Source organism: Euprymna scolopes, chromosome 43, assembly GCF_053919585.1.
Source record: "Euprymna scolopes isolate OS-2025 chromosome 43, ASM5391958v1, whole genome shotgun sequence".
NCBI lineage: Eukaryota > Metazoa > Mollusca > Cephalopoda > Sepiida > Sepiolidae > Euprymna > Euprymna scolopes.
The window spans coordinates 7806525-7834024 of NC_136524.1; the positions used below are offsets into that span (position 1 = coordinate 7806525).

The window sequence follows — 27500 nt, forward strand, 5'->3', positions numbered from 1 at the left end:
AGAATGTGACAATGAAAGAAATTTCTGGATGTTTCAGATGCAATCCAGTCGGTTTTCGTAACTTATTACTGGAGAATTGTCCTACCGAGATCCTGGAAAACTCCAAACAAAATCAGGAAATCCAACTCATCGAATTTACCAATTACTGCATGCCCGGAAACTTATTCATAGCTTGTTTTATTTCAACATTTATATTTTTTTTATTAATGCATCACCACCTATCAAGACTAAAATACACTCGAAGACTAAGATACATGAGATGAAAAGATTGACATTTGAATGATGAAAAATATTATGAGAGGATTGAGAATAATGAATGGAAAGAACAAAGTGTAATGACTTGTGAGGAAGTTTTATGACAAGTATTTAAAGACAACCATGTTTTAGCCCATAGGCAAGCAATCCCATGGTAATGTATTCCATGTTTTGGAAGTTCTTGGAAAGAAGAAGTTCATAGAAATTCTGTTTGATGTTAGATACACAAAAAAAGAAAAAAATGTTCTTTGCAGTTGTGGTAGGAAAGTGGGAATGGTTCCAGAATGGTACTCCTGATGGCTAACACATTATAGCTAATGTTATGTGACCACAAGAGGTTTTTCTTCCAATTACTTTATTTACTGTTTTGCATACCATTGCCGATTGCCTATTTTCCAGTACAGATAGGATGAGATGCATCTTCCATTTTGCATATGTTTTCTATTTATTTTGATAAACGGTCTTTTGAAGCTTTTGAAACTTTGAGGCTTTTGGAGTTTTTAAGAGGTCAAGTTAATTAATTGCAGTTGGATTGCTCCGCTTTAATTCGGAGACTTCCTGTAGGATTCCTCCCTATTTTGTAGCTGTTTCCTAAGGTACTCTCTATTTTCTCTTTCGCCTGAAGTGGAATATTTTTTTTTTTTTGTAGTTTTTTCTTCAATTTAATATTTACAGAGGTTGCCATTTCTGGAAATAAACCAAATATACTTTAGTATAAAAAAATAATAACAAAGGGGAAGAACGTAGAATCAAAGAAATCATACCTGTTGATTCCATGCTTTCATAAAAGATTCGATATCAGATGGGTTATTCTTTTTGCTGTGCATTACGATGGCGTCGGCACCTGCGTTTAATTTTTATAGATAAAATTTCAGACTTAATCACAACGATTTATTAAAGCAGCAGTCTAAAGTCTAAACAAAATCAAGGATTCTGAAACGTGAAATGGCCGTAAAAAGTAAACATAACATTAATAATAAAGAAAAAATTCTTGGATATTTACACGTCCATCTTAATAGATGATTCTTAAATAACCAATTGAAAATATTACTTGGAAGTTTTTCGACGTTTAAAACTACATGAAGAAAATAACAATTTAACCAAATTGGAAAACTCCTTATTTTTTTTTTTTTTTTTTTTTTTTTACACAGTGATCACCACCTATCAAGGCCCGGAAGCCACTCAGGGATAAGGGTTATTGCAAGTACATCACGTTAGTGAGGAGATTTTATGAGGTGTTTAATTAGGGGGCGGTTCATTAGGAATTTGTTAACATTAGACTTGAAGACATCCAAGTTGTAGTCCGGAGGGAAGCAGGCAGACGGAACAGAGTTCCACAGTAAGTTAAGTAATTTCTTGTAATCACTGCATTGCATCCAAGAATTTAATCTAGTCTTATATATATATATATATATATATATATATATATATATATATATATATATATATATATATATATATAAAATTCTTTTAACTTTCTTGAAGTTTTACATTTGGATTTTACCGTCACTGGATTTTTTATCTTCCACCAGACTATCCATTCATGTGTAATCACCTTTTTCTTTACCATATTCCCTCTGCTTAACTTATTTTGTTTTCAAGTAAGATCTTTGACTTACTTGTTGTTTCATCAAATACTTCTGCATGCAAAATCCGATCCCGCATTTTGCTAATTCCTACCCTCTGATGAGAAGTAGAGTATTTTTTCGAAACTTCGCTGATTAAGGATCATCCATTTATCTAGTGTTTCCTTTTCAGATTAAATACGTTTTTTTTAACTCATTTCAAAGTGTTTTTAACATATTTTATTAACTGTTTGCTCATATATATATATATATATATATATATATATATATATATATATATATATATAAATGACAAAAATTCATATTCCAAAATTCATGATGATGATCATCTTATAGTTTATTCCTTCAAATCAGTTCATTTATACAATTCTTGACAGTATTGGCAATTTATATAACTATAATCAGATTCGTATAAGTGAAACAATCAACAATGGGGTAAAGAAGTTTGATTTTCGTTACACAGAAGAGTAGAACTTTAAGAATAAGAGTTCAGATATTTGAAGTTAAAAAGTTCCTACAACATTGTTGCAACCTTTTCTTTTAAAACCCGGTTTAGTCATTATTTAAATAATAAAAAATTGAAAAATCAAAGATGGTGTAATAAAATGAAAAAAGATAATTTCAACTTGTCTCCCAATTTTCGGATTTTGTAATCATGTTCATATACATTTATTTTCTGTTAAAATTGATAATTACTTTTTCTTCTGATGAGTTAAGGGCGAAATAAATTCCATAATTGACCTAATAATTACATGAATGATTTTGCGCTATGAGTTGCGCATATCACCTTTATATTAAAGAAACAAACAGTAAAATGGTCAACATCTTGAAATTTCGAATGTAGACTTTTGTCATTTATTTGCTATGTGCTCTGTAGTTAAATCGAGCTTCATAAATTAAAGGATTGGTATAGTACAATTTAACATATTTCCACACACACACACACACACACACACACACACATACATATATATATATATATATATATATATATATATATATATATATATATATATATATATATATATATATATATATATATATATATATATGTCTGCTGAACATATTACGGAATAGATGAAATCGATTAGAATTTTTTTTAATTATGTAAAGAACATTTTTAATTATGAAGTAGTATATATAGATATATACATATATATACATGTGTACCGACTATGTAAATTTGTCTGTCTGTCTGTCTGTCTCACTATACATATATATATATATATATATATATATATACTAGCAGTTCAGCCCGGCTTGTCTCCGGCCCTATGTACTGGTTATAACTTTATGTGCATATGCATATATTAAAAAGTGTGCATATGCACGGTAATGCCTTTCTATATAATAGGTTTCCTTAACTATCACAGAGAAAAGTTGGTAAGGACCCCTTAGCACTTATTGTTTTGGGCTTAAATAAAATTATAAAGTTTGATCCATATCTAAAGAATCTCTATCTAAAATTTCAAGTGTTTATACCCAAAATTGACGGAGGAGTTTGGTAGAATTCTCAAAGGTCAAATCGTTTAACTTTGACCCCTTAACAGCCAGATTTCTGTCCGAAAACCGATCAAAAAGATTTTTCCCAATCTCAACATCCCTTATGTCAAATCTTGAGTCTGTAGACCGAAAATTGACAGAGTTATTGTGTAGGGAATCGTACACAAACTGACAGACACACAGAGACATTTTCACACATATATATATATATATATATATATATATATATATATATATATATATATATATATATATATATATATACTAGCATGGGTGCCCGGCGTTGCCCGGGTGTTTGAAGGTGTGTGTTGAGCAAAAAAAAAAAAAAGTGTTAGTAGAAAGGCAGGATCGAACCCGTACTGCAAAGGAGGAAAAGAAGGGGGAAAAACCCTGACATCTTTGCTATTATGATCACCGCCAAATCGGAAGTGACGTATGTTTAAATTAAGGATAGACAATCGAAAAGAAGGAATGACTTTTGACAATATCGGTGAAAAAAGCGACCCCTCCCTGTAGAAAAGTGCCCAGTTGAAGGTGAAGATATTAATGCTTTTAGCCAATTTTTCGGTATTTGTCGTCTTAAGGGTCGAGCTTCAAAACGATACTGATCTTGTAAAAATCCGTCGCCTTTGTCGAAAGTTTAGGTAGACATGCAAACATACATACATACATTTATATATTGGTAGCTCAAATTTTCGATCCCAACCGATTAAAAAGCTTGCCGTATCTCTAAATACCCTTTATGTAAAATTTCAAATGTTTAGACCAGAAAGTGCCTGAGTAATTTGGTAGAGACCGCAGAGGTCAAATTATTTCAACTTTGACCTCTATTATGACCCCATAACATTTATTGTTTTGGGCTCAAATCAGGTTATTAAGTTAGATCCATGTCCAAGGAACCTATATCTAAAATTTACATTGTTTATTCTGAAAATAAGCGAGGAGTTTGGTAGAGTTTTTCTGGCATAGAATGTGAGATTATTAGCAAATATACCCATGTTATATAGGGGTTTCACTAAAAGAGAGTCTTTTATTAAGAGGGATGTTGTTGTAAGAGATGTTGTTGATTTCTGTGTTTGTAAACAATTCAGACATTAACACATATTTTTATGAATGACACACATTTTCTATTTGTGTGCAACCGTGTTTTTATTTTATTTATGAATGAAATATTCGTGGATAGTTTTTTTTTTTTTTTAACTGACCGTATCTCTTTTATCATTCATTACGGCATATCGGCCTTTTTTTCTTTTTTAATATTTTCTTGTAAACTTTAGTTTTCTGTGTGCGTGTATGTTCAAAATTTTTTTTTCTTTCTTTTTGTTCGCATTTGTGTGATCGTGTGATTTTTTTTCCGTGGTATTATTTATTTATTTATTTATTTTAATTATCTTGGACCCTTTTAAAACGTTGTGTTTCTTTTTTTTTTTTTTCTTTTCGTGGTAACCGAAGTTTTTTTCTTTTTTTTTTTTTAACTCACCCTTGCTGGGTGGTCTGGTCGCTACGGCTCCAAATTGTATTTATTGTATATACCCCAGGTTCGGTTTTGCGTCGTTGATGCAAATTGGTCAACGGCCACCAAATCGTTTTTGTTATATTTAGGGCTTATTTTAAGAGAGAGTCTTATTACAAATGATGTTGTTGAGGGGTGTTGTTGTAAGAGATTCTTATTTATAAAATGTTCGTACTTAGAAGTGTAGATATGATGGAAGAAGAAGCTCTTAGAGTGAAGAAACAGTGTTCAGACAGTCTTAGTGTAGATATGAGATGTAGAGTTCACATTGTAGATATGAGATGTCGAGACGTGTATGTAAGATGTGTATGTCAAGACATTTTATAACACAGATATATAGACATATAATGACAATTTTCACTTTACCTTTTGGTAGAATCACAACACAAAGACGACATTTATAAAAACACATGGCCGTGGTTTTCTGAGTCAAGAATTCAAAGCTTCACATTCTAAGTTTCAAAAGTGACCGTCTCACTTCTAGACGTTCGAATCCCAAATGGACTGTCGTCTGTCGACCTCAGACTCTCTCTCACTCTCCCCCAGTTTTTCCTTCCTTAACTCTAAAGTTTTCTAACTATATCTAGAACTTCCCATTTTCCATGATGTCATACACATGTTAAAACATGTGTCTTCTTTCACGTGTTCTGGACATGCGTGTCCAAAACTTTTTCCTTTGTTTACAAAAGGAATTTTAACCTATATTCCCAATAACCTATTTTTCCTATATGTTAAAAACATGTTTATTAAATTATCTTGTATAGTTGCATTCCTCAATTGAATTTTTCATAACAGACTTGTCAACGTACATTCTTTTTTTTAAACTATTTTATCTCTAAGCTAAACAATCGTTTGTTTTACATTCCATTTTCTAATTCTCTCTCATAATCTATTTCTAAACCTAATTTACGAGGTTCGAATTTCGTCTATTCTATTTCATTTTCATTTTAACTAAATCTCTCTATTTTTATACTTACATGAAAAGGGGACAGCCCTTATCATGTAACACCCATCTTGTATACAATTTCATCAGATGGGTCGTTTACGAATATCAGGAACAATAAAGGTGGCTTTAATTTTTTTTTTTTACAAGGTGGTCACCACTTATCAAGGCCCGGCAGTCAATCGGGGATAAGGGTTATTACTAGACAGTACGTTAGTATTGGAGATTTGATAAAGTGTCTTACTTAAGGGGGCGGTTCATCAGGAATTTGTTTACGTTGGACTTAAAGACATTCAGGTTGTAGTCAGGTGGGAAACAGGCAAACGGAACAGAGTTCCACACTCCACAGTGGTGCACTTCTAAAAAAGAAGCTTTGTTCATGGAATCTACGTTTTGGTTTTGTGCACAGATAAAGAGCGGTGAAAATTTTTGACAGTGGTTTCAGCTAGACGGGTGTTTATCATGAAAGATTGGCAAGGGGGGACCAGAGATTGGAGCTCAGACAAGCACTTGCCATGGAAATAATGATAAAACAAAGACAGGCTCGCAACGTCTCTTCTGTGGGAGAGAGGTTGCAGGGAAGAGAAAAGGGCACCAAAAAGCCACGAAGCCTATTTTGTGGTTCTGAATTTTTTTAGATGAGGATTGATTATTCATATTATTTTGATTCCCCGGACTACTGTTCTCATCTTGAGTGTTTATTGTTTTGAATTCATTTGAAACATTTTTAAAGTATTTATAGTTTCCTTCAAGTAAGGAGGGCATTTTTAATTGAAAGGCACTACTCGAAAAAGTCACCATTTATTTTAATATACGTATCAAATTTTGAAGTAAAAAGTCCTAGCTTTGCTGAAAGTTACATCTATTTCTTTTTTTTACAAAGGAATCACCACATATCAAGACCCAGAGACCACTCGAGGATAAGGGTTAATGAGTGTACAGTAGTCAATGGGAAAATGTTGTAGTAATCATTAATAGTGTAAATTTGATAAATTGAATTACATAAAGGGAACTGTTCATCAAAAACTTGTTTACATTAGACTTGAAGACAATCATATTGTAGTCAGTTGGAAAGCAGGCAAACGGAACAGAGTTCCACAGGCGTGCAGTTCTAAGAAAGAAGCTTTGTTCACGGAATCTGCGTTTAGGTTTAGGCACAGATAAAGAGTGGGGGAAATTATTGATAATGGTTTCAGTAAACGAGTGGTTTTCGTGAAAGTCAGCTTGGGGGCAGGGGACCATAGATTGGAGCGCTTGCCATGAAAATAATGATAAAGCAGAGACGTCTTTTCTGTGGGAGAGAGGTTGCAGGGAAGAAGAAAAAAAGCATCTCCTACTAGGCTACGAAGTCTATTTTGATCTCTGTCAAGGCAGGATAAGTTCTTTCTAGCAGCTCCTGCCAAGATGTGACAACAGTACTCCGTCCTTCGACCTACTGGGCGGGCATGAATGTATAAAGACTTTTATTTTTGTTATTAAAACATTTATCCATTTAGATTTTGGGTGAAATATTTACATTATAATCGGTTTTACAAAACTCTTCTATAAATATTCATCTGAAAGGAACCATTTTCTTTTAATCTTCACTTTTGTTATGTACATCAAAACTATAACACGTCTACAAAATTTAACCGTTTGAGGCAATCTTGATTATCATAGATTGAATAGAAAACATGGCCGCCTGACGCAAACGTCACTTGAAACTTCAAATTGTGACATCCGGATATATGAAATGAAATGTATTTTAATAATTTTTGAGAGCAACATACATAAATAAATAAAAATAAAACCGATTATTTTTTAGACAACCTTTTTACTGCAATGTTTTGAATTTAATGAGAATTTCGACCAAAAAAAAGAAAACGTTGTAAACAAAAGGGAAGTTGCGTATAAATGTTTTTATTAGATTCACTATTTTATTAGATAGATTCACTATTTTATTAAATAAATTCACTATTTTATTAAATAAATTAACTATTTTATTAAATATATTCACTATTTTATTAAGTGAATTCACTATTTTATTAGATAGATTCACTATTTTATTAAATAACTTTACTATTTTATTAAATGAATTCACTATTTTATTAAATAACTTTACTATTTTATTAAATGAATTCACTATTTTATTAAATAAATTCACTATTTTTTAAATGAATTCACTATTTTATTAAATAAATTCACTATTTTATAAGATAAATTCACTATTTTATTAAATAAATTCACTATTTTATTAGATAAATTCACTGTTTTATTAAATAAATTCACTATTTCATTAAATAAATTCACTATTTTATTAAATAAATTCACTATTTTATTCAATGAATTCACTATTTTATTCAATGAATTCACTATTTTATTAGATAAATTCACTATTTTATTAGATAGATAAACTATTTAATTAAATAACTTTACTATTTTATTAAATGAATTCACTATTTTATTAAATAAATTCACTATTTTATTAAATAAATTCACTATTTTATTAAATGAATTCACTATTTTATTCAATAAATTCACTATTTTATTAAATAAATTCACTATTTTATTAGATAGATACACTATTTTATTAAGTGAATTCACTATTTTATTAGATAGATTCACTATTTTATTAAATAGATTCACTATTTTATTAAATAAATTCACTATTTTATTAAATAAATTCACTATTTTATTAAATAAATTCACTATTTTATTAGATAAATTCACTGTTTTATTAAATAAATTCACTATTTCATTAAATAAATTCACTATTTTATTAAATAAATTCACTATTTTATTCAATGAATTCACTATTTTATTCAATGAATTCACTATTTTATTAGATAAATTCACTATTTTATTAGATAGATAAACTATTTAATTAAATAACTTTACTATTTTATTAAATGAATTCACTATTTTATTAAATAAATTCACTATTTTATTAAATAAATTCACTATTTTATTAAATGAATTCACTATTTTATTAGATAAATTCACTATTTTGTTAAATGAATTCACTATTTTATTAAATAAATTCACTATTTTTTAAATGAATTCACTATTTTATTAAATAAATTCACTATTTTATTAGATAAATTCACTATTTTATTAAATAAATTCACTATTTTATTAGATAAATTCACTATTTTATTAAATGAATTCACTATTTTATTAAATAAATTCACTATTTTATTAAATAAATTCACTATTTTATTAGATAGATAGACTATTTTATCAAGTGAATTCACTATTTTATTAGATAGATTCACTATTTTATTAAATAGATTCACTATTTTATTAAATAAATTCACTATTTTATTAAATAAATTCACTATTTTATTAAATGAATTCACTATTTTATTAGATAAATTCACTATTTTATTAAATGAATTCACTATTTTATTAAATAAATTCACTATTTTTTAAATGAATTCACTATTTTATTAAATAAATTCACTATTTTATTAGATAAATTCACTATTTTACTAAATAAATTAACTATTTTATTAGATAAATTCACTATTTTATTAAATGAATTCACTATTTTATTAAATAAATTCACTATTTTATTAAATAAATTCACTATTTTATTAAATAAATACACTATTTTATTAAGTGAATTCACTATTTTATTAGATAGATTCACTATTTTATTAAATAAATTCACTATTTTATTAAATAAATTCACTATTTTATTAAATAAATTCACTATTTTATTAGATAAATTCACTATTTTATTAAATAAATTCACTATTTTATTAAATAAATTCACTATTTTATTAAATAAATTCACTATTTTATTAAATGAATTCACTATTTTATTAGATAAATTCACTATTTTATTAAATAAATTCACTATTTTATTAAATAAATTCACTATTTTATTAAATGAATTCACTATTTTATTCAATAAATTCACTATTTTATTAAATAAATTCACTATTTTATTAAATAAATTCACTATTTTATTAGATAAATTCACTATTTTATTAAATGAATTCACTATTTTATTCAATAAATTCACTATTTTATTAAATGAATTCACTATTTTATTCAATAAATTCACTATTTTATTAAATAAATTCACTATTTTATTAGATAGATACACTATTTTATTAAGTGAATTCACTATTTTATTAGATAGATTCACTATTTTATTAAATAGATTCACTATTTTATTAAATAAATTCACTATTTTATTAAATAAATTCACTATTTTATTAAATGAATTCACTATTTTATTAGATAAATTCACTATTTTATTAAATGAATTCACTATTTTATTAAATAAATTCACTATTTTTTAAATGAATTCACTATTTTATTAAATAAATTCACTATTTTATTAGATAAATTCACTATTTTACTAAATAAATTAACTATTTTATTCGATAAATTCACTATTTTATTAAATGAATTCACTATTTTATTAAATAAATTCACTATTTTATTAGATAAATTCACTATTTTATTAAATAAATACACTATTTTATTAAGTGAATTCACTATTTTATTAGATAGATTCACTATTTTATTAAATAAATTCACTATTTTATTAAATAAATTCACTATTTTATTAAATAAATTCACTATTTTATTAGATAAATTCACTATTTTATTAAATAAATTCACTATTTTATTAAATAAATTCACTATTTTATTAAATAAATTCACTATTTTATTAAATGAATTCACTATTTTATTAGATAAATTCACTATTTTATTAAATAAATTCACTATTTTATTAAATAAATTCACTATTTTATTAAATGAATTCACTATTTTATTCAATAAATTCACTATTTTATTAAATAAATTCACTATTTTATTAGATAAATTCACTATTTTATTAAATGAATTCACTATTTTATTCAATAAATTCACTATTTTATTAAATAAATTCACTATTTTATTAAATAAATACACTATTTTATTAAGTGAATTCACTATTTTATTAGATAGATTCACTATTTTATTAAATAAATTCACTATTTTATTAAATAAATTCACTATTTTATTAAATAAATTCACTATTTTATTAGATAGATTCACTATTTTATTAAATAAATTCACTATTTTATTAGATAGATTCACTATTTTATTAAATAAATTCACTATTTTATTAAATAAATTCACTATTTTATTAAATAAATTCACTATTTTTTAAATGAATTCACTATTTTATTAAATAAATTCACTATTTTATTAAATAAATTCACTATTTTATTTGATAGATTCACTATTTTATTAGATAGATTCACTATTTTATTAGATAGATTCACTATTTTATTAAATAAATTCACTATTTTATTAGATAGATTCACTATTTTATTAGATAGATTCACTACTTTATTAGATAGATCCACTATTTTATTAGGTAGATTCACTATTTTTTTTAAATATATTCACTATTTTATTAAATGAATTAACTATATTATTAGATAGATTCACTATTTTATTACATAGATTCACTATTTTATTAGATAGATTCAGTATTTTATTAGAAAGATTCACTATTTTATTCGATAGATTCACTATTTTATTAAATAACTTCACTATTTTATTAGATAGATTCACTATTTTATTAGATAGATTCACTATTTTATTAGATAAATTCACTATTTTATTAGATAGATTCACTATTTTATTACATAGATTCTCTATTTTATTAAATAAATTCACTTTTTTATTAGATTAATTTACTATTTTATTAAATAAATTCACTATTTTATTAGAATAAATTCACTATTTTATTAAATTAATTCACTATTTCATTTAATAAATTCACTATTTTATTAGATAGATTCACTATTTTATTAAATAAATTCACTATTTTATTAGATAGATTCACTATTTTATTAAATAAATTCACTATTTTATTAAATTAATTCACTATTTTATTAGATAGATTCACTATTCTATTATATTAATTTACTATTTTATTAAATAAATTCACTATTTTATTAAATAAATTCACTTTTTTATTAGATTAATTTACTATTTTATTAAATAAATTCACTATTTTTTAAATAAATTCACTATTTATTAAATAAATTCACTATTTCATTAAATAAATTCACTAATTTATTAAATGAATTCACTATTTTATTAGATAGATTCACTATTTCATTAAATAAATTCACTATTTTATTAAATAAATTCACTATTTTATTAAATAAATTCACTATTTTATTAGATAAATTCACTATTTTATTAGATAGATTCACTATTTTATTAAATAAATTCACTATGTTATTAGATAAATTCACTATTTTATTAGATAAATTCACTATTTTATTAGATAGATTCACTATTTTATTAAATAAATTCACTATTTTATTAGATAAATTCACTATTTTATTAGATAGATTCACTATTTTATTAGATAGATTCACTATTTTATTAGATAAATTCACTATTTTATTAAATAAATTCACTATTTTATTAGATAAATTCACTATTTTATTAGATAGATTCACTATTTTATTAAATAAATTCACTATTTTATTAGATAGATTCACTATTTTATTAGATAGATTCACTATTTTATTAGATAGATTCACTATTTTATTAAATACATTCACTATTTTATTAGATAGATTCACTATTTTATTAGATAGATTCACTATTTTATTAAATAAATTCACTATTTTTTTAGATAGATTCACTATTTTGTTAGATACATTCACTATTTTATTAAATACATTCACTATTTTATTAGATAGATTCACTATTTTATTAGATAGATTCACTATTTTATTAAATAAATTCACTATTTTATTAGATAGATCCACTATTTTGTTAGGTAGATTCACTATTTTATTAAATATATTCACTACTTTATTAGATAGATTCACTATTTTATTAGATAGATTCACTATTTTTTTTAGATAAATTCACTATTTTATTAGATAGATTCACTATTTTATAAGATAAATTCACTATTTTATTAGATAGATTCACTATTTTATTTAATAAATTTACTATTTTATTAGATAGATCCACTATTTTATTCGGTAGATTCACTATTTTATTAAATATATTCACTATTTTATTAGATAGATTCACTATTTTATTAAATATATTCACTATTTTATTAGATAGATTCACTATTTTATTAGATAGATTCACTATTTTATTAGATATATTCACTATTTTATTAGATAGATTCACTATTTTATTAAATAAATTCACTATTTAATTAAATAAATTCACTATTTTATTTGATAGATTCAGTATTTTATTATATAAATTCACTATTTTATTAGATAGATTCACTATTTTATTACATAGATTCTCTATTTTATTAAATAAATTCACTTTTTTATTAGATTAATTTACTATTTTATTAAATAAATTCACTATTTTATTAGAATAAATTCACTATTTTATTAAATTAATTCACTATTTTATTAAATAAATTCACTATTTTATAAGATAGATTCACTATTTTATTAAATATATTCACTATTTTATTAGATCGATTCACTACGAGATTTGTGTACTCATTTTCGTATTTCACAATACATGAAATAAATGAAATGTAATAAAACATAATTAAAATAATATTTAAATGAACAAATCTCTTTCAAAATATTTAGGTAATAAATTGTCCGAAAAAATGAAAAATGAAATAAATGAATTGCTTTCAAAAGATTTAGGTAAAAATATTGCCTGAAAAAGAGGAGACAGAAAGAAAAATCGGTTTTATTTATTTCTTTTATTTTTTTATTTTATTTTATTTTTTATTTATTCATTCATTTTTGCGTGAAAAACTATTAATGCGTACTTCGTTTCTTATATCCGAATTTCGCAATTTAGAGTTTCCAAGTGACGTCAGCATCGGGTCGCCATGTTTTCTATTTAACCTATGATAGCTAAGATTGCACATTTTTGTTAGACGTGGGGTAGAGGAATATAGACATACATAATGAAACAGCCAACAATTCTCTCCAGGAGCTTTTTAAAATCTAAATCTGACTTTAAAACGAAGTTAGCATATGATGTGTTGTGTATGGTACACTGCAATTAGTAGTGGTCGTGAAGAGAGCTAGAGTAACTCACCAGCATTCAGATACGCCTCCGCTCTGCGAAGGGCTTCATCCAATCCCCAGCCAGCGATGAATGCTTCAACTCTTGCAACAATACAAAAATCTGGATCATTCTGAGTATCTTTACAAGCCTAAAATACAAAATAGAGAAAACATGTTGGAATCCTTAGATTTAACTACTTTACTATATTCATATTTTGAAAATAATTAATGGGGGGTTTGTATTACTGTACACATAGATTCGAAAAAGTTGTCGAAAAACAAATATATAACAAATAAATCTTATCAAAGGCAAGATAAGTTACCTTTCTACCAAACTGGATATAATTTTTGTGTTTTTATTCAATTTAACATGTTTATTCATCTCGAAAAACACGCAGTGTTTACAGATGTATTGGAAAATTCAAAATGGCGCCCAACTCTCTCTTTAACACGGTAAGTTCAGGAAAAGGTGTTGTAAATAATAAACTAGACAAAACACTGTTAAAAACTCGCTCAATATATATTACCATGACATAAGTTGACATATATTCGCTGTTTTTAATTGTGTTTTGTCTAGTTTATTATTTATAACACCTTTTCCCAAACTTACCATGTTAAAGAGAGAGTCAGACGCCATCTTGAATTTTCCAATATATCGGTAAACACTGCATGTTTTTCGAACTGAATAAACATGTTACATTGAATAAAAACACAAAAAATATATCCAGTTTGGTAGAAAAGTAACTTATCTTGTCTTTGATAACATTTATTTGTTATATATTTGTTTTTTGACAACTTTTTCGAATCTATGTGTACAGTAGTACAAACCCCGAATCTATGTGTACAGTAATACAAACCCAGCTGGACAAATATCCGTCGTTAATTGAAGAATGTTGTGCTGCTTTTTTTTTATTCAGGAAGTTTCTTTACGTTTAAAAACAACAATTAACATTTTATCATTTTCAAAATGTTGCAGTTGTATACATATATTTGTTGTTTAAAATTTCGTTAATTTTATTTTTTTACCTGTTAAACTACATTGTTTGGTGTCATTGACGTGATAAGTGCTAATACAAAGCCACGTTACCTTTTATGCGGACTTGTCTATTTAAAACCGTGTTGAAAAGCTGTAGGTATTTTGCGTTGGGTGTTTTCTTACCTTCTAAAAATATGGAGAATAGTCAAACAGCTGATATAACCAATCCAGTTGTGCATCTGAAACATTATGATAGTCTATGGCACCCAGTTAATTCCTGAATCGAACGACGTAAGGAACTGGCATTTAACATCTGCGTACACATTTACATATTGTACGATGTTTCCAAGTTTAAGTAACAAAGATATTTCGCATTCACTTTTATTAAACGACTTCAGTTAGTCGCATGTGGTTATAATAACAACACAAATGGATTTTTCTAGCCTTTGTAAAACACTTTAAACAATCAATGATAAAAACTTAAAGCATGGTACTTGTTTCAGACAGATAAGCGAATGTCCGGCAAGGAAAATGGACAAAGTTACTAAATCACGGCGTGAGAATTTATTGCAAGGAAAAACATTATGTGTAGACATTAAAAGTTTCTTATTTTTGTTAAATATTATTATATGAGAAATATTTTCGAGTTAAAATCTATTGAGGAATACACATTTTGTATTAAGAAAAACACATTTTAAATCTGTAAACACTAGGTAGAGTTATCCAGTATGGTCCAAATGGACGGTCATTTTGGATAACTTTATTTCTCAATACAAAATATGCATTTCTCAATATATTTTATCTTCACAAAATACTTCATAATAATATTTCACAAAAACAAGCCCCAAAAAATAAAAAATAAGGATTTGATGTCTACACACCATTTATTTTTTCCGCAATAAACTCACGATGTGATTTCGTGACTTTGCCGGAAGATGTATTTGTTGAACATTTTTATCCTTTACACATACCTGGAATTTTAGTTTTACTCATTCATTTTACTTTTTTTTAAAATTTAATTTTTTTAATTTAATTTCATTCCATTTTCACCCCAAACACGCACAGTGTCACGCAGGGACATAAGTTGCAGGGATATGAGCAGCAGGATGTTTGTTCACATTACACATGAACTTCTGCTTTCAGTATAGATGGAAAAGCAGAATCCCGTAAGGGAGTTCCAAAGTCTAGTAGTTTTAGGGAAGAAACTATTGGAATAGAAGGCTTTCTTGCATCTAGGGATCTCTACTGTGAAGGGGTGGGATCTTGCTGCTTGTCGAGTTTGTCGAGGGTACAAGTGCTTGTAGTTCGTCAGAGCATTCACCATTAAAATACTTGTAGAACAGGGAAAAGGATGCAACATTTCGTCGATGGGACAGAGGTTGAAGCTTAGGTGACAGTTTAGGACCTATCAGGTTAGCGACTCTCTTGTAAACCCCGTTCAGGAGTGCGAGACTAGTAGCAGATGCACCAGGCCAAATGTGACAACAATACTCGATACATGGGCGAATGGTGGCCTTATAGAGGGACAGGATACTAATAGTATATGTTATTATTATTATTATTATTATTATTAGTAGTAGTAGTAGTAGTAGTAGTAGTAGTATCATTATTATTAGTAGTATTATTATTATTAGTAGTAGTATTAGTAGTAGTATCATTATTGTCATTATTATTAGTATTATTATTATTATTAGTAGTAGTAGTAGTATTAGTATTATTAGTATTATTAGTAGTATTAGTAGTAGTAGTAGTAGTATTAGTAGTAGTATCATTATTGTCATTATTATTAGTATTATTATTATTAGTAGTAGTATTAGTAGTATTAGTATTATTAGTATTATTATAAGTAGTAGTATTAGTATTATTATTATTAGTAGTAGTAGTAGTAGTAGTATTAGTATTATTAGTATTATTAGTAGTATTATTATTATTAGTAGTAGTATTAGTATTATTATTATTATTAGTAGTAGTAGTAGTATTAGTATTAGTATTAATAGTATCAGTATTATTATTATTATTATTAGTAGTAGTAGTAGTATTAGTATTAGTATTATCATTATTATTAGTAGTAGTATTATTATTAGTAGTAGTATTAGTAGTAGTATCATTATTGTCATTATTATTAGTATTATTATTATTATTAGTAGTAGTAGTAGTATTAGTATTATTAGTAGTATTATTAGTAGTAGTAGTAGTATTAGTAGTAGTATCATTATTGTCATTATTAGTAGTATTATTATTATTAGTAGTAGTATTAGTAGTATTAGTATTATTAGTATTATTATAAGTAGTAGTATTAGTATTATTATTATTATTATTAGTAGTAGTAGTAGTAGTAGTAGTAGTATTATTAGTATTATTAGTAGTATTATTATTATTAGTAGTAGTAGTATTAGTATTAGTATTATTATTATTATTAGTAGTAGTAGTATTATTAGTATTAGTATTATTAGTATCAGTATTATTATTATTATTATCATTAGCAGTAGTAGTAGTAGTAAACCAAAAACAAGACCTTGCGCAGTCATTGACTTTCAATACAAGAGAAAGAACATGAAAATAAATATCAAGATCTGAAATGATATTTATTTGTCTATGGAAATATAGAAAAGTCAAGATGATAGCCATTGTCATTAGAATGCTTGGGACCACAACGAAAAGTTATGATGAGAAGAATATTTTTTATCCTTTTGATGAGGAGACACTTTCTTTGAAAAATCCTGAATTTAAAGGAATCATACGAAGTCACTTTTTTCTTTTGTAGACGATCGTACAGCTGTTTAATCGCATTGTTGTTTACGTTGAATTCTTGATGTATGTAAATATTTAATTATTTTTTAAAATTTATCCACCTCGTATATATATATATATATATATATATATATATATATATATATATATATATATATATATATATATATATATATGTTGCCCTGCCCGGGTGTTTGAATGTGTGTGTTGAGCCAAAAAAACAAAAACAAAAAGAAGAGGTTGTAGGCAGGCAGGCTTGAACCCGTACCGCGAAGGAGGAAAAGAACATGAAAAAAAAAACGTTACGTCTTTGCTGTTTCGCCCATCGCCAAACCGAAAGTGATGTAGGTTTAATTTAGGCTAGTCAATCGAAAAGAGAGGATGGTTTTCGAAAACATCGGCGAAAAAGCGCCCAGTTGAGGGTTAAGTGATTAATGTTTTTAGCCAATTTTTCCGTATGTGTCGTCCGAAAGGTCGGCTTCACAACGATACTGATATCGTGAAAATCCGTCGCCTGTCGAAAGTTTTAGGCAGACAAACATACACACATATATACATACATTTAAACAAACAGATGAGATTTATATTATAGATTATATTGGACGCAATATATAGTAATGATTTAAAAAGTTTTAAAAAATAAAGACTTGTGCGGTTGTGCGCCACTACCGAGAATCAAAACAAAAATCCTTCAGCTTACGATTTATTTCTGCTTCTGCCGTCAATGACTGGGCCATGGGGACATTTTTAAAACATGAATCAACGGCGAAAAAAGTGCCCCCCCCCCACTGTAGAAAAGTGCCTAGTTGAAGGGGAAGATATTAATGTTTTTAGCCAATTTTTCGATATTTGTCGTATGAAAGATCGAACTTTAAAACGATACTGATCTTGGTAAAATCCATCGCCTCTATTGAAAGTTTAAAGCCGACATTCAAACAGACATACATACATACATTTATATATTGGTAACTAAAAATTTTCAACCCAAACTGATGAAAAAAGCTTGCCCTATCTCTGAATACCCTTTATGTAAAATTTCAAATATTTAGACCAGAAATTGTCTGAGTAATTTGGAAGAGACCGCAGAGGTCAATTTTTTTTTTTAAATTTGACCCCTATTATGGCCCATTAAAATTTATTGTTTTGGGCTCAAATCAAATTATTAAGTTAGCTCCATGTCGAAGGAACCTATATCTAAAATTTCAAGTGCTTAGACCCAAAATTGTCAGAGGAGTTTGGTAGAGTTCTCAAAGGTCAAATCGTTGAACTTTGACTCCTTAATCGTCAAATTTCTGGCCAAAAACTGATCACATCGAGTTTCCCAAATCTTAGTACCCTGTATATCAAATTTCGAGTCTGTAGACTAAAAATTGACAGAGTTATTGCGTAGAGAAATGTACACAGACACACAGACACTTTCACTTTTATATCTATATATATATAAATGTAACTCTTGGTTCGTTCGCAATTAAAAGTCTAAAAAACCACTGGACGGATGGCTTCCACGTTTTAGTATAATATGTTTACTATATCCATGTGTGTTTTTATATATTTCTTTTTAATTATAACATTATACTTAATTTTTCTATGATAAATAGGTATTTTTCTTTGTACCGATAGGCCATTTTTTTTATTTAGGGACAATTATTTATTACCGCTTCCCGTCACGTGACCAGTGTGTCCAATTTAGCGGTTTTCCTGCTAGATCTGGAGATTTCGTTTGCAATCTAGCGGGGAATTCTAGAAAATCTGGAGATATTTGGCACCCACACACCTGCAATTTTAGATTAAAAAATAAAGAAAAGCGCTTGAAAATACTTTAAAACATAAAATAAACTCATTCATGTAAGTAAAAAAAAGTAGCATTTATTGCCTTTGGTAACAATTATTTATTGATTATTTGTTTTGTTTTTCACCTTTTTTCGGCTAACCATTCTTAAATCTCGCTATAAAATCGATCTTTCCAAGTACATTTTAGGTGGGGGGGGCATTCCAACCTCCGAAGTTTAGTTTAAAATACGATCTAAGCAACTCTGCTTTATTTAGAAGTATTTAGTCGAAAATTGTAAAAAGCAAGAAACAACAGCAAAAAAAAAAAAAAACTTATACCAATACAGTAGAATTTAATTATCTACCAACCTAAATACTTTTAATATGCTAAAACAAAGTTTTTTGGGTTTTTTTATTTTTCTAATTTCAAAATATGTTGCACCATTATTGTTATGTTTAATTTGCAGTATATTTCAATTTAACTTTTATTATAAAAAGTTTGAGTTCATGATTTGTTTCCTGCAAAAAAAATACCCTCTCTGAAAAAAAAAAAAAACAGGCAAAACTAGCTGATAAAATATGGGGAGCGAACCGCTTCAATATAATTCCAGAAACATATAGTGAGAAAACACGGAACATTTTATATATTGAATATACTATATTTATAATTTTTTTATGGTAGGAAGTTAAAATATGGAGTTTGGGGGGAATTAGCGATTTTTTTAAATTTCAGATGATAAAAGTTAAAAATCTAGCGATTTTCTGGACATTTCTTTCTCCTTATCTCGCAGGGTTTTTTTTAAATCTCAGTTGCCAACATTGCATCAAAAAAAAAAAAAAACACTACAGGCTTAATGCAAACAGAATGTGTTTACAATATCGGTAAATTTTCAATGGGTTTAATCACATGATTATTGATAATGTAACCATGTGATTGAAATTTAATTTAAATTAACCACACGTGGTCGCTTTCCTATGAAATATTCATCGAAAAATGGTAGGTACAGACAAAATGAATGCCGACGCTCAAAGTGTATACACATTTTGACTCCTCCTTTTACTTAAAAATTCACCAAAAATCAGGAAATTAACCAATTTTAATGAAAATTGCAGTATTTTTCAAATAATGACCGCAGAATATAATGAACTAATTATTTTTACTTAACTCTTAGTGAAAATATTTTATTTTGTTTAAACAAAAAATACCTTTACTAAAGTTATGGTTTTCAGTAGTAAATAAAAAACGCAAGCATTTATTTTTGCTTTTTTTATATAAATAAAGCATCGTAATTTGTAACAATAAAAAATAATTTTTACAGTAACATTACGAAAAAAGTTCCTAAAGTCCGTATTAATGAATTCGATATAACTCGAAGAAAAATGAATTCTCGCATACTATTCAGGAAATTAAAGATTCAATTAGATTCCTATTTCAGTCACCTAAATTATTTAGGGTGAAATGAGTTTAGGAATTTATAGCCAAACCTAAATATATATTTTTTTTTTGCTTAAAAAAAATAGCATTAATACAGTAAATTAGGTAAAATTTGCATAGAATGCTCTGCTTTACGGTTGTAAAAATGGAACAGAAATTTGAATTTCGTTCCCTTTTAAATTCGGTACATTTTTACATTACGTCCAACTCATCGTTCACATTCGACAAGTCAACTTTTATAGTTTTTCGGGTATTCTGGCAAGGTTAGGGGTGTCTATTCCGAAAGCCGTTCTTAACATGGGTAGATTGGTAGGTGTGTCAGAAATTTCGTGAAAAATAGTGAATAATTCCACCCTGTCTTTCCAAGCTTATAACTCCTCGAAAAATGTAACTCATGCCCTAATTTTTTTTTCCAATTAAAGGAGCAAGGACCAAGGTTTCATTAAAAAAAAACAAAAAAAAACAAACAAACATGTTTTTTTTAAAAAAAAAAGGTTTTAACTTCGGACTTTACAGGTAAATTCCTAAAAAACACTACTTTTTTTGTTTTAAATTTGAATATATTATTTATTGACCTTTTCTCTTCAATTGATGATATATAACATTTTGGTGAATAAATTATTTACTTTTTAATAGACATTTCAAAATGGGAGGCGTGAATTATTCTACCCCCTGTCTTTCCAAGCTTATAACTACTCGAAAAATGTAATTGAACCCCTATTTTTTTTTTCAATTAAAGCAAGGACCAAGGTTTCATAAAAAAAGAAAAGAAAAAACAAACAACGTGGTTTAAAAAAAAGGTTTTAAACTTCGAACTTTACAGGTAAATTTCTAAAAAACACTACTTTTTTGTTTTAAATTTGAATATATTACTTATTGACCTTTTCTCTTCAATTTGTGATATATAAAACTTTGGTGAGTAAATTAATTATTTACTTTTTACTAGACACTTGAAAATGGGGGGGGCGTGAATTAAAAAAAAAACGTTTGTCTAAAATATTATATTCGGTTTATTGGAAAGAGCATAAAATTTCACATTGACCCTGAAAATATCGTAAAAATAGAATCAATAGAAAAATTTTGATAGATTTTTAAAGTTTAAAAATTGAAAAATATTGAGTTCGTAAAATTCATTACTGTTTTTTAAAAAATAAAAAACAATATAGTTCTATTACTTTTAAAACAACTTTAATAGTTTATTTTGGAAGTATAATCCATAAAGAAAATAAACAACCCACTTTTAAAAGAGAAATTACGAGATTTTTATATTTTATTCGCAGTTTCGTAATAGGGGTGTAAAAAATTCCTACAAAAATTCTGATACATCTACTAGATTGGAGTGTTTATTCGTTGTAAACGTACCCGACAACCTATAAATGTCGACATTTCCAATGTGAATGGTAAGCTGGACTTATGTAAAAAATAACAAAAAGATATACCAAACTGACTTTTTCGTTTAAAAATGGAATTATTTCCCTTCCGTTATTAACTTTTTTTTTTTTTTTAATTTTTAAAAAATAAATATTTTGTGCTTTATATACATAAAGTAAATTTGTTGAATGTTACTGTTTTGATTATATTCGTTTGGGGGGGCACAATTAAAAAATTAAGATTAAAACAAAGCGAAATTTAAGTTTCTGTTCCATTTTTACAACAACCGTAAAACAGTGCATACTCAGCAAGTTTTATCGTAATTTATAAGCATAATATTGAAACACTAAATCAACATTTTATTTATTTTTTTGCATAATTCATGATGGAAGTATTTTTCTGTTTATTTTCTAAACATCTGTTAAAAAAAATAAATAATTTGTACATTCTCTTGTAAAAAAGAATCAAACTTTTCTCTACTTTCACATGTGTTCCATTTTAACAAACTGAGCCACAGTAACGCGTGGCCGGGTACAGCTAGTATATATATAGATATATAGATATATATATATGTGTGTGTGTCAACACGATTATGCCGTATATATATATATATATATATATATATATATATATATATATATATATATCTTTTAAAGGAGATTAGAACAATAGTCTAAAGAGCAGAGTGTATTTTAATGTAATAGTAAAATTACTAGTTTAATTAAAATACAGGGAAAGAAAAAGTGCTCGTTGTAATTTAGATGTATAATAAGCTCGATAGGTAAATATCCTAGAGCTAATTTTATATTTAGTAATGTGATTGATAATTTAAAAATCAAATTATAATTAAATTAAAAATCCGTTTCATAAGAAGGAACAACAACAAAATCAATTATTTGTACGATCGTTTCGGAAAACAGTGTTTTTATTGTGGTAGACATCAAGTTATGGACAATTATTATATATAGTTTTTTTATCAAACAAGGTTTCCTCATCAGCAAATATTGGGAAGGGTTTTTATTAAATGTAAAAGACACCATAAATAAACCTAGCATTAAAGTAAGGCAGATGTATCTGGAAAAAATTAAAATAAAGGTATGGATTTAAACTTGATAAGAAAATTAATATGGGTTAGAGATAGAAATAAAATAGAGTAAAATTATAAATATAAATTTAGTTTAAGTACAATATTATACATACATACATACACAAATATATACATGCATATATATGAAAAAGTACATACATATATATACATAGATATACACATATATACATAAAAACATACGTACAAATATTTACCTTTTAATTTTTCGCCTTTTGAAATCAGGAACTATGGTTAAAGTAATCATATAGATGCTTGCTATAGCTTTTCAGCTAATGAAATGATAAATTTTCAAAAAGAACGCTTGTGTAATAATTTATTTCCGTTAGCATACTTTTGATTAAAGGATGCCAAGGTTTAGAATTCGAAAGAAATTGGAGGATAATGTTATTTCTATAATTAAATAATGCAAGGGGGATAATTAGTCATATTTTTTTAATTAAAGAATGTAAGGGAGATAATTAGTCTAACTTAATTTATTACAGAATAATAAAAAAAATATTGTAATCTATTTTTACTAATAAGTAATTTTTAATGATTTAAGGTGGTTTATATTTATTAAATTTAAACCAATGTTTATGACTGCATGTGAATATTAGTTCCTCTCTTGAATTTAATAGGGTGGTTGTATTTTTTATATCTTCATATATCAAATTTTTTAGGGTCTCTTTTGTACATAGTGCACAAAATTTATCTCCTGGTTTATATGGTTTGCAAGATTCAATTACTTGCCATTTCAACTTGAAAGAAATATTGTTATTTTTGAGTTGCCAAATATACTTGGATAGAGTAGTTTGGTTTGACAGAGAGTTATTTTTAAAAGAATATTTGTGCGTTGAAATTCTATGTTTTATTAGGCCAGATGTGGAACCAAAATATATTGCCTCTTGTTTATTGTGATTATTTTCCGTTTATAATTTTACTCTATTTTATTTCTATCTCTAACCCATATTAATTTTCTTATCAAGTTTAAATCCATACCTTTATTTTAATTTTTTCCAGATACATCTGCCTTACTTTAATGCTAGGTTTATTTATGGTGTCTTTTACATTTAATAAAAACCCTTCCCAATATTTGCTGATGAGGAAACCTTGTTTGATAAAAAAACTATATATAATAATTGTCCATAACTTGATGTCTACCACAATAAAAACACTGTTTTCCGAAACGATCGTACAAATAATTGATTTTGTTGTTGTTCCCTCTTATGAAACGGATTTTTAATTTAATTATAATTTGATTTTTAAATTATCAATCACATTACTAAATATCTATATATCTATATATCTATATATATATATATATATATATATATATATATATATATATTCACACAGCATAATCGCGTTGACACACCGGTTCTCGTCAGATCACCGAAGTTAAGCAACGTTGATATGGTTTGTAGCAGATGGTAGACCATTTGGGAATTCTCGGCATTGTATGAGCTATATGCATATATATATATACATATATATAGGGGGGGGGTTCTTCAGTCTTTGACAAACTATGGATACCCACGAAGGGATACCTGTGCATGACATTTTTATGACAGGAGGTGCGCAATCTCCAACCACACATCTCCTTAGTCGACATTGTTAAATACCAGTGGCAAGTGAAGTGCGTACAGAATGACTGGAAACAAATGCCGAGATAAGCGGAGAGCACATACAGCGTCTAAAATTCCCAAATGGTCACCCATCTGGTACTAACCAACTCAAAGTTGCTTAACTTCGGTGATCTGACGGGAACCAGTGTGTTCTGCCGTACATATATGCATTATTATTATGATTATGAGCATTATTATTATGATTATGATCATTATTATTATTATCATCATTATTATTATTATTATTATTATTAGTAGTAGTAGTAGTAGTAGTAGTAGTAGTAGTAGTATAAAGATTCGTGTGGCTTAAATACTTGCAAACGTATTTCTTCCAGATCGCCTAATCCAAGTCAAAATTATTATAAAAATAAATTTAGGCAAATAAAAATGATCAAAGGAAAAAAAATCAGGGCAGGGTCCCCTTCAATCCAACTAAATCATTAAATACATGGTGTAACGAAGGACACGTATGTAACAACAGTATCCTTTGTTACATTGCGGCTGTCTCTGTATACAACGTGTTGGGTCCTAGAAAAAAATGTAACAGTCATGTTATAGTTGCAATCTAAAGCGTTCTAAAATTTCACTGTCAGCGAACAAGAAAAAGCTTGTTGTCTGGAGAAGAGGATGAGTCAAAAGGCATAGTGGGTTTCATACTGGTTTTTCAGATCAGTAAGTTAATTGATATCCGATCCGACATAGGGGGAGGGGGCGATTAACCTATTTTCACTTCAGTCTCTTTTTTTTCTCCATTTTTAATACCTCTCAGCAAACAGAAATTAAAAATAAAGTTCGCTTTTATTGCTACGCTGCAAAGGGATTAAGTTAATAAATGGTCATATAAAGTTACCAAAGACTAATCAATGTAAATTACAAAATGCTTTGTGTTTTAAAAAATTCCAGGCTTGCAAAAATCAGGTGTCGTTATAAGGTATTAAAATTAGAAATAAAGAAAAGCTGAAAAGATTGTGCTGTTTTTTTATTTGTTTCATTTTCAGTCAGTTTTTTTTTTTTACTACTTAGTCTTGTATCTGCGCTCAATTGCTAACATAAAAATGAGATAATGTTACTTAATATTACGGAAGTTTGAAAAAATCAATTATGTTTTTGGGGTGGAAGTCACTACAACTTTTGTTTAATCAAAGTTAATAGTAACTATTCAGTGCTTTGGGTGTCCACAAAGTCTGACTACATTATGTAGCCAGACTTTGTGGGCACCATGTAGATTATGTAGCCAGACTTTATGGGCACCCTATATATATATATATATATATATATATATATATATATATATATATATATATATAATTACTATGATAATTTTTTTAATACCTATGTTTCATCCTTTCAGGAATCTATCAATGCAGGGAGTTATGATTACAGCTGGTTGGGAGATTCGAACCTGGCCACAAAACCATCTGACTCTATTAGCAAGGAACAATCTACACGGTGCCCACAAAGTCTGGCTACATAATGTAGCCAGACTTTGTGGACACCCTGTATTTGTTGTTGTTGTTGTTGTTGTTTTTTTTGTTTTTATTATTATTATTATTATTATTATTATTATTATTATTATTATTATTATTATTATTATCATAATAGCAGCAGCAGCAGCAGCAGCAGCAGCTACTGCCCTGCAAAGAGTTGTAGAGTCGGGAGATATCCCTGATTGGCTTGTGAAGGAAAGAACAACACTGATTAGGAAAGATCCTGCAAAAGGAACAGATGCCAATAATTATAGACCAATTACATGTCTGCCATTGATGTGGAAACTATTGACTGGAATATTTGCAGAGAAAATTTATGAACATCTTGAGAGTAATGGTGTTTTTCCTGATGAACAAAAGGGGTGCCGGAAAGGTTCGAGACGTACCAAAGAGCAACTACTAATTGATAAAGCATTAATGCAGGATGCGAAGAAGAAGAGGAATCTGAGCGTAGCATGGATCGATTACAGAAAGGCTTATGACATGGTTCCTCATTAATGGATATGTGAAACACTATTGATGATGAAGGTTGTTGAGAATGTGGTAGGGCTTTTGGAGACAAGTATGGCTCAATGGAAAACGGTGCTGACAGCAAACAGAGAGGAGATGGGGCAGGTTGGCATTAAATGTGGGATATTTCAAGGAGATGTGTTATCGCCACTTCTTTTTGTAATGATAATGATGCCACTGAGCATCCTCTTGAAGAGAGAAAAACTGGGGTATAACTTTGGATCTGGTGACAGACGCCTTAACCATCTACTGTTTATAGATGATTTGAAAATATTCGGTAGAAATGAAAAGGAAATGGAAAGACTGGTAGAACTTGTGGGGACATACTCAGAAGACATTGGGATGGAGTTTGAGATTAGTAAATGTGTGGTGCTGGTGATGAAAAGAGGAGTAAAGGTTCATTCGAATGGAATAGAGAAATCATGAAAGAAATAGAAGATACAGGGTATAAGTATTTGGGAGTGTTGGAGGATGTAGGCATCATGAACAGAGAAATGAAGGAGAAAGTCTTAGAAGAGTGAAACTAATTGCAAAGTCGAAACTGTATGGAGGAAATTTAATGAAAGCAGTAAATGCATGGGCAGTCAGTGTTTTGAGATACAGTGTGGGAATTTTAGAATGGTCTGACAAGGTTTTGCATGCCATGGATATCAAAACAAGTGTTAGCAAT

General features: G+C 27.3%; 1 protein-coding gene and 1 long non-coding RNA gene across 3 annotated transcripts in view; one reads left to right on the forward strand and one right to left on the reverse strand.

Moving 5' to 3' along the window:
- The window catches only part of LOC145268160 (uncharacterized), a 110816-nt gene that overhangs the window by 17689 nt on the left and 65627 nt on the right, over positions 1-27500 (forward strand). The gene's annotated exons all lie outside the window — the stretch shown is intronic.
- Positions 1-27500, reverse strand: part of LOC145268158 (phosphoenolpyruvate phosphomutase-like) — a 78364-nt gene that overhangs the window by 3127 nt on the left and 47737 nt on the right. For both annotated transcript variants that reach the window (XM_080123356.1, XM_080123357.1), the window contains 2 exons: positions 13850-13967; positions 1020-1099 (listed from right to left, as the gene is read on the reverse strand). In XM_080123356.1, coding sequence (XP_079979482.1) covers positions 1020-1099; positions 13850-13967 — 198 coding nt within the window. The remainder of the gene's footprint in view (positions 1-1019; positions 1100-13849; positions 13968-27500) is intronic.